General features: G+C 38.3%; 3 protein-coding genes across 3 annotated transcripts; 1 reads left to right on the top strand and 2 right to left on the bottom strand.

The window, feature by feature from the left end:
• On the top strand, positions 1-1,323 carry LOC106379942 (early nodulin-like protein 1). Its single transcript, XM_013819792.3, has 2 exons — positions 1-761; positions 856-1,323. The coding sequence occupies exons 1-2, from the start codon at positions 566-568 to the stop codon at positions 1,203-1,205; spliced, it is 546 nt and encodes a 181-aa protein (XP_013675246.1). The 5' UTR covers positions 1-565; the 3' UTR covers positions 1,206-1,323.
• A 47-nt stretch (positions 1,324-1,370) lies between these two features.
• Positions 1,371-5,232, bottom strand: LOC106346976 (DEAD-box ATP-dependent RNA helicase 51). Its single transcript, XM_013786460.3, has 13 exons — positions 5,062-5,232; positions 4,457-4,827; positions 4,184-4,369; positions 3,795-3,980; positions 3,379-3,462; positions 3,065-3,106; positions 2,914-2,982; positions 2,528-2,827; positions 2,388-2,426; positions 2,199-2,303; positions 2,050-2,118; positions 1,846-1,971; positions 1,371-1,755 (listed from the first exon to the last, which is right to left on the bottom strand). The coding sequence occupies exons 2-13, from the start codon at positions 4,793-4,795 to the stop codon at positions 1,594-1,596; spliced, it is 1,707 nt and encodes a 568-aa protein (XP_013641914.1). The 5' UTR covers positions 4,796-4,827; positions 5,062-5,232; the 3' UTR covers positions 1,371-1,593.
• Positions 5,233-5,497: 265 nt separating this feature from the next.
• LOC106379931 (uracil-DNA glycosylase, mitochondrial) lies at positions 5,498-7,374 on the bottom strand. Its single transcript, XM_013819782.3, has 7 exons — positions 7,098-7,374; positions 6,805-7,025; positions 6,566-6,724; positions 6,449-6,479; positions 6,245-6,380; positions 6,084-6,167; positions 5,498-5,912 (listed from the first exon to the last, which is right to left on the bottom strand). The coding sequence occupies exons 1-7, from the start codon at positions 7,297-7,299 to the stop codon at positions 5,846-5,848; spliced, it is 900 nt and encodes a 299-aa protein (XP_013675236.1). The 5' UTR covers positions 7,300-7,374; the 3' UTR covers positions 5,498-5,845.
• Positions 7,375-7,453: the final 79 nt, after the last annotated feature.

Raw genomic sequence — 7,453 nt, 5'->3', positions numbered from 1 at the left:
TAGAAGATAATAAGTTTGAAGAAATTCTATTATATTAAAGATTTGATCAAGTAGATTATTTAGAATTTTATCATAATCATTACTTCTACTTATTTAACAAAATTCAAATAATAGTATAAATTTAAATTGATAACTCATTAATCAAAATTATAAGAACATGACAAATAAACAAACTACTTAAAATCATAGAGAATTTTGAATATGACAAATGAGCAAATTCATTTTTCAAATAATAGTATATATAAGTTTTATAGTAGTTCATTACCAAAAAAAAAAAGCAAATATCCCACAAAATCGGATATTTCTCAACAATTTCCAAGTCGTGATGTTTTCACAAATTTTGCTCAAAAATGAAAAATGTTTTTAAAAAAGAGAGTAAAATACGTAGTCAAATACATTAATTATCCCTCAAGAAATGGACAAGACTAACAGACCTCGATGTCTCACTCTTTTTAAACTCCAAAGCCTCAAGCATTCACAAGCCATAAGAGCACAGATAACCCTAAAAAAAATATAAATCCCAGTAACTTTGATTTCCAAGAACATATCAATCCAAAAACAACAAATGAGTCCATCTAAGAAGATCATCACTCTTGTTACTATTCTTGTTTCTTTTTTTCTGTTTTCATGTGGGGTTTCAAGCACTGAACTTGAAGTTGGAGGAGAAGATGGTTGGGTCGTACCTAATTCTAACAAGACTCACGGAGATATGTTTAACCAATGGGCTTCACACAACCGGTTTAAAGTTGGCGACACTATCCGTAAGCATTTTTTATTCCCTTCTCTTTCTCTGCGACTTTCATCATCTTTACATATATGTTAACCTTTCGTGAGGGATTTTTATTTTTGATGAAGGTTTCAAATACAAGAAAGACTCAGTATTGGTGGTGTCAGAAGACGAGTACAAGGAATGCAAGGCATCTAAACCGCAACTCTATTCCAACAACCAAGACACGGTTTTCAAACTAGACCGTCCTGGTTTGTTTTACTTCATCAGTGGTGTCTCGGGTCACTGTGAAAAGGGTCAGAAGATGATCATTAAAGTCATGGAGACCGAGTCTTCGCCAGATTCTCCTCCTCCTTCCTCTTCTTTTTCATCTCTTCCGGCTTCAACTCACAAGAAGAGCAGTGCATTGAAAACTGCTGTCCAGTTCACTAGTTCCGGCTTTGTGGTTCTTATTGTTTCGGTTTTGGTTTGGCATTAGGTCAGATTTTTGTTCCGGTTTAGCTTTCCAAATAACTACACTGACCGAACCGGTCTAGGTTTCATTCAACATGTACTTTTCTTGTAGGTCTCATATTACCCAATTATGTGATTCTTTACAGTTTCCTGTATTTCATAAGCAAATAATCTCTTGAGAAAGCTGCCATTAGTTGATTAAACCATTCTTATAACAACACAGAGATCTGAGAAGTAGTACAAGATGTGTTACACAAAGAAAAAAAGAGTAGTAGTACAAGAAACAACAATCTGAATTAAAACAAAAACTACAGTACTGTTGGGGCAAAACTTGGTGGTGATTGATAAAACAAAGGTTTCCAAACCAGAAGCAAGCAAAGTAATCCTAATCTTTTTAGTCAGGTCAAGACACTTCATGCCTCTTTGGGTGTGGCCTTGCCTTTGCCATAGGGAGTGTAAGGAGAGAAGCCATTGCGACCTTGCTGATTCCTCGCCTTCCTCACCTTTCCAGCTCCACTTTCTATGTTCAGATGCACTTTTGGCGGCGAAGAGAAGCAGAAGGATAGAGCAACCGCCTGTGACATCCCATGACAAATATGAAAACCCGGTTATATCTTCCAACCATGCAAGAAAAAAACAATAGTTTATTGTTGTGTGAACTATACCTGAAGATCTAGCCGGTGAACATTAAAGATATCTTTCAGAGAATGTGAATTGTATGCTGCGATATAAGCCCTGTACGCTTCCTTGGCTATCTTGTTCAGATTATAGTCGTTGGCAACATATTTCTCCTGCAGGACAAGAACAATAAACGATGTTTTACAACGATTGCAACTACAGATGCAAAAAGACTGAATCAGAACAATTACCAGAGCGGATCGAACATTCAAAAGCTTCTTCTCATTGAACTCAAGCTCTTTTACAGGTACTTTTGCAGCCTGCGGGTTTAAGTACAAATCAGTTAAATCAAGTAGGTCTAAGTTAACCACAAGAAGATTCTAACAAAAAACATTCATACCTTAAGGTAACGAATAAATTGAAGCTCTTCAGGGATCAAGACAAGCAATGCTTTTCCCTTTGCTCCTTCTCCACGGGCTGTTCGACCAACCCTGTGGATATATTCCTGAAAACAACAACGATCTAAGATGTAAACAAACAGACAGAACGGGATATAGAAAAACCAGAAGAGGGGAAGTATATCTCCTACCGTTGGCTTGTCTGGAGGATCATATTGTATAATCCAGTCCTATATAAAACAAGATTCAACACAATATAAATTTTTGTAACACTATTGACTCATTGAGTATAATAAAAGTGTTAGTAATCAATGTAAGAACATATACGTACCACGGCAGGAATGTCGAGACCACGAGCAGCAACATCAGTGCACAACAAAATACCTTTCTCTGCTTTCATAAAGTCGAAAAAAGTTTTAGTTCTTCTGTTCTGATCCAATCCTCCATGGATGTCACAGCTATCCACGTTGATTAGCTTCATGATTTCGGCATGGAACTGTACCGACTTGCACGTAGAGAAGAACACCATTATTTTCTTGTTTAGGTTCTTCTTCAGAAAAGAAATTAGAAGGAGAAGTCTCTTTTCGCTCGGAACAACGCAATAGCCTTGCTCCAATCCTTCATTTGTCACCTAACAGTTTTGGAAAATTATTTAAATAAATTCTCCGTTGCATGTCTTTAAAATTTGATTACGAGAGCTTTTCTTGTGATTCATACCTTGCGTCTACCATCATCGACATCAACAAGAACAGGAGACGTCAATGACACTCGAGCAAGATCTTGAACCTGCAACGATACACAAAGAGTAAGAATAATTAAGTAACAGCGAGAACTAAGAATGACAATACCAAAGATAACAGAAAAATACCTTCGAAGTCTGGGTGGCAGAGAATAGTGCGGTTTGCCTAGTCTGCAGAAACATGGTAAAAACTTTATTCAGAACAAAAATCCAAACCGTAGTAATGCCAAAGACTTTGGGGCACATGATTTGTGTAAACATCTTAACATACAAAACTATTCGCCAGTGGGTTTTTTTGGCTGAGGAGAATAGCAATACCATGGGAATATTGTTTAAAGGAAAGGAAAGAAAAGAAATCTCTGATACTGAAAGGTCTGCATTTATCTACTTTTCTCATTCTTCTTTAGATTAACCTTAATTAAGAGAACAAAGAGGTAATTTACCTTTGGTAGAATTTTTAGAATCTTATTCATGTCCTCCTCAAAATTTTCTTCCAGAATCCTATCAGCTTCATCAATCACAAGGCACTGCAATTTAAAGGAGCATATGTAAAGATACATATCCATTAGAATCATATACTGCACAAAGTCAAGTGATCACATTACAACTAATAGTACGACTACAAGCCAGGCTAAACATCAAATTATAAGCGACTCATAATGTAGTATTCCTTCTCTAGCTCTCTGACAGAGGCAGCAAGATGAATACAGCATAATCTGATGTATACAGTTCATCTATGGCTCTTTTACTTGTATTATTTTTTTTCATAGAAAGGCAACAGTCAGAATTTTCAACATCCACTTGTCAAAAATAAGACAAGAACATGCGCCAATTAGAACAATGAAAAGGAAAGTAGTACCTTTAGGTGTTTAAAAATGAAACCCTTGGTATGTTGAAGATGGTCAAGAAGACGCCCAGGAGTTGCTATCAGCAAATTTGAACCATTCGCAAGACGTTGTGCTTCCGACCTTCTGTTATTTCCACCAATAACCATACTGACAGTAAGTGAATGATGCTTCACTAGCTCCTCCGCCACATTTTTAGTCTAAAATATCAAAAAAAAAACACGGTAAAAAATGGGGATGGGAGGGAGGCCGTAGTAACTAAGAAAACAACATTCACACTTTACAAAACCAATGCATTTGCAATGAGTAATCTACATGAAAGCTGAGAACCTCACTGCAAGTAGAATAACAAGACTCATCTAATCAGAATGAGAGTATGGTAGAGAAAGAAAAGAGTTTTTACCTGAATAGCAAGTTCTCTTGTGGGGCAAATAACGATGACACCAGTCCCGTTGCGAGGAGAGAAACGCTCTTTAAAGAGCAACTCAACAGCCGGAATGAGAAAAGCAAGGGTTTTACCAGAACCAGTCCTGGCAGCACCAAGAACATCTTTGCCCTCCAAAAGAGGAGGAATTGATCCAGCTTGAATCTACAATGATTAAGAGACTCAGAAACATGTACTAGTTTTTGAAAATCTGGTATAAACATGAGAAAAAGGTGCCAAGGTTTTACGTACTTGAGTCATGTGCTTAAAGTCCATGGCCTTGATAGCTTCGAAGGTCTGCTCTGACAAGTCAAGGGATTCAAAAGTCTCGTTAGTCATTATCCCTTTCGCCACAACCACCATCTTGTCTTCTACTTCCTCTTCCTTTTCCTTTGCTTCCACGTCTTCATCAGTTTCGCCTCTCTCCTGCAGCTTCTTTACTTTCTTAAGCTTCTTTTTGATTTCATCAGCGTTTTCCTCAACGTTATGGGTTTCTACTTGCACCTTTTGAAGCTCGTTCTTCTTCCCACGGTTTCGCTTTCTGATCCTCTTCTTCAGCTCTCCACTGGAGTTCTTCTCCAGCTCAACCATGTCTGAGCTCTAAATCTCAATCAATCAACTCTCTGCAGCAAAGTTAAAAGCATATATAAATGGAAAAGCAACAAAATTTGAGAGTAAATGAATCTGCGAAACTATGAAAGAGGGAAAATTCTAAGAAAGACAATGAAAGGCCACCGAAACCTAGGTTCCAACATCAAAACGATGTCCGTAAACAGGTTCTGTGTCGTAATCAATTAAGTCTCTAAAGGCCGTCAATTTCGATTCTCACAATACAACAGAAGAGCAATTAGGATTACCAAATCGCAGTAACGAGACAGAGCTTCGGAAAGGAAACTACTTGAAGGTTGCGATAGCGAAGAGAAACTCCAGAGAGAGAAGAGATATGAGAGTGATACAAGCGGCGGAGAGAAAAAAAAAAAAAAAAAAAAGGTTTAGGGTTTAACGACTGTTGCAAGTTGTGTAACCTTCGACTTACTTTTAAAAAATAATGTTTCGATTCCGACCCCAAAGTAAAGTTTCAAATCTGTTCACCCAACGACTTTATTTTAAATCCGTTGCAAAATCCCATAATTCTTTACCATGTGTTTTAGTGAACTTTATTCGTCCAGTAGATAAATTTTAACACGGAATTATTAATTTGAATTTTTAGGGGTTGCATAAAAATCTTAAAAGCAGTCATTGATGACTTCAACTGTGGTTTTATATTCACCTCAACATCTTAAAACTTCTGGCTAGCTTCCATGTACTTCCATATACTTTTAATAAATCTAACCATCCATACTTTTTAAGTTGTGCATACATTGTAGCAACAAGGAAAATTCGACAAGTGGCACCCCTAATATAATACACACCATTCTTCAAAGAGTACAAAATGAAACAGTCTCCCACTGCTACTTGGACATACTCGGATACACCTTTAACAGCCTATGCTAGCCGTCTAGGATTCTCTGATAAAATAATAATTCAAAGAGGAGGAGCATTAACGGTTAAAGCTTCAAGCTCTGTTCGCCAGAAGAGACTGCAAAAGATTGGTTGGCTTCCCAAGAACACTCATGCTTCTTCTTGGTCTCAAGACTGCGGTTAAAGTTGCCAGTCTATGGGAGGAATCCCCCTCTGTTCGAGTAGCTGGTTTGCTTGAGAGAAATGTCTGTTCAAAGGTTGAGTATTAATGTAAATTCAGCAGTTGGGTCGACATAAGCACAATACGCAGACAATTGCAAGTCATTTAATGTCTTTCGGTCTCGCAGAAACACTGGTTCCATTATGCATGTGATCAGGTATGAGAAATTAAATATGAGGTTTAGCGGAGTGAGCTAACCTGCAGTTGAAGAAGCCTCTATGCGCAGACAAACCAGATGGATGAGCTGCTGTGAGTATATGATGTTTATTCCCATCTATCAACCTGCAATTGATCATAAGAAAACTTTGCAGTCTCATACAAAATAAACTACGAATAAGAAAACCAAACCAAAAACCTACTTGGATTTCTCTTGAGCGTATCTTCCCCAGAGAAGAAAGACAACACCTTCCTTCTGCTGCGAAATGCTTTGAATCACAGCATCAGTGAACTGTTCCCATCCTTTCTTTGCATGTGAGTTCGGCTGTTTACTCCTTACTGCATTACAAGGCAACACAACCGACATTACTTTTGGCACTTTTTAAAACTTATAAGGTCAATATTACCTGTAAGAACAGCATTCAACAGCAAAACACCCTACAAATGATCAAACCAAGAAGTGATTTACATGAGCTAACTCCAAGTAAACTGAGAATTGAAGTAACAAAGAAACTCCATTTTACCTGCCGAGCCCATTTCTGTAGATCACCATGACGCGGAATTGAACAGCCAACATCTTTCTGAAGCTCCTTGAATATGTTCAACAGACTAGAAGGAAGCTTCTCTCCTTCAGGCACAGAGAAAGACAAACCCATAGCTTGACCAGGTCCATGGTACGGATCCTAAACCAAACAGAGGAAAAAACTTGTTAAAGCACAACAAAACTCCATGACCTCCTCAAAAGAAACCAATGTTGATTCACCTGTCCGATAATGACAGCCTTGACTCGATCAAAAGGTGTTGAATTAAGAGCATTGAAAACCAAATGCTGCGGGGGATATATCAAAGGGCCTTTACTCTCACGTTCAAGGAAGTCAGAAAGGGCTTTGAAGTAGGGTTTTTGCAATTCTCCAGGGAGAGCTTTAAGCCATGACTCTTCCACTAACAGCTCATTCAAAGCCACGTGGCAGCAGCTTCCTTCAGCTACAACAGTTTCCAATCCCCGAATCAATCTAAAACCCTAGAAAACACACAAATCAGCTTTAAAAATCAAACCTTTAGCTTTTGCGACCTTCTCGGAGCGGACGGCGAGGTTGCGCTTGGACGTGGCTACGGTTACTATGCGAGGCGGAGATTTTGAGGAAGAACCCAAACCGCGGGACCCACCGGCGGCGGAAACGGCGGGAAAGGAGGAAGCTTTGAGGCGTTTTGCGGGATGAATAAAGTCAATTAGGGTTTTAGATGTGGACGAAGCCATCTCCGTCTTCAGATATCAATTTCACTATGAACAAGAGAGAGAGAAAAAATCAGAGGAGAAGTGTAATGGCGGGAGTGACAGTGCTGATCGGTTTAAACCGGTTAAGAGGCCAATTGTATAATTCCCATTTTAATTTGATTCATTTACATCTAAA

The sequence above is a fragment of the Brassica napus genome, chromosome A1 (genome assembly GCF_020379485.1).
Source record: "Brassica napus cultivar Da-Ae chromosome A1, Da-Ae, whole genome shotgun sequence".
In the NCBI taxonomy this organism is placed as follows: Eukaryota; Viridiplantae; Streptophyta; class Magnoliopsida; order Brassicales; family Brassicaceae; genus Brassica; species Brassica napus.
The sequence above is the reverse complement of the archived record's forward strand: the minus strand, read 5'-3'. Positions and strand labels throughout refer to the sequence as shown.

What these genes read in the sequence shown, in the direction of transcription:
- LOC106346976 (XM_013786460.3), bottom strand. Translation starts at nt 4,795, where the DNA reads ATGGTTGAGCTGGAGAAGAACTCCAGTGGAGAGCTGAAGAAGAGGATC. An exon ending in CTGCCACCCAGACTTCGAAG is followed by an intron (nt 2,983 to 3,064) that starts GTATTTTTCTGT and finishes GTATCGTTGCAG; the next exon opens with GTTCAAGATCTTGCTCGAGT. An exon ending in TGAATGTTCGATCCGCTCTG is followed by an intron (nt 1,972 to 2,049) that starts GTAATTGTTCTG and finishes CTTGTCCTGCAG; the next exon opens with GAGAAATATGTTGCCAACGA.
- LOC106379942 (XM_013819792.3), top strand. Translation starts at nt 566, where the DNA reads ATGAGTCCATCTAAGAAGATCATCACTCTTGTTACTATTCTTGTTTCT. An exon ending in TAAAGTTGGCGACACTATCC is followed by an intron (nt 762 to 855) that starts GTAAGCATTTTT and finishes TTTTTGATGAAG; the next exon opens with GTTTCAAATACAAGAAAGAC.
- LOC106379931 (XM_013819782.3), bottom strand. Translation starts at nt 7,299, where the DNA reads ATGGCTTCGTCCACATCTAAAACCCTAATTGACTTTATTCATCCCGCA. An exon ending in TACAGAAATGGGCTCGGCAG is followed by an intron (nt 6,480 to 6,565) that starts GTAAAATGGAGT and finishes GATCATTTGTAG; the next exon opens with GGTGTTTTGCTGTTGAATGC. An exon ending in GTTGAATGCTGTTCTTACAG is followed by an intron (nt 6,381 to 6,448) that starts GTAATATTGACC and finishes CTTGTAATGCAG; the next exon opens with TAAGGAGTAAACAGCCGAAC.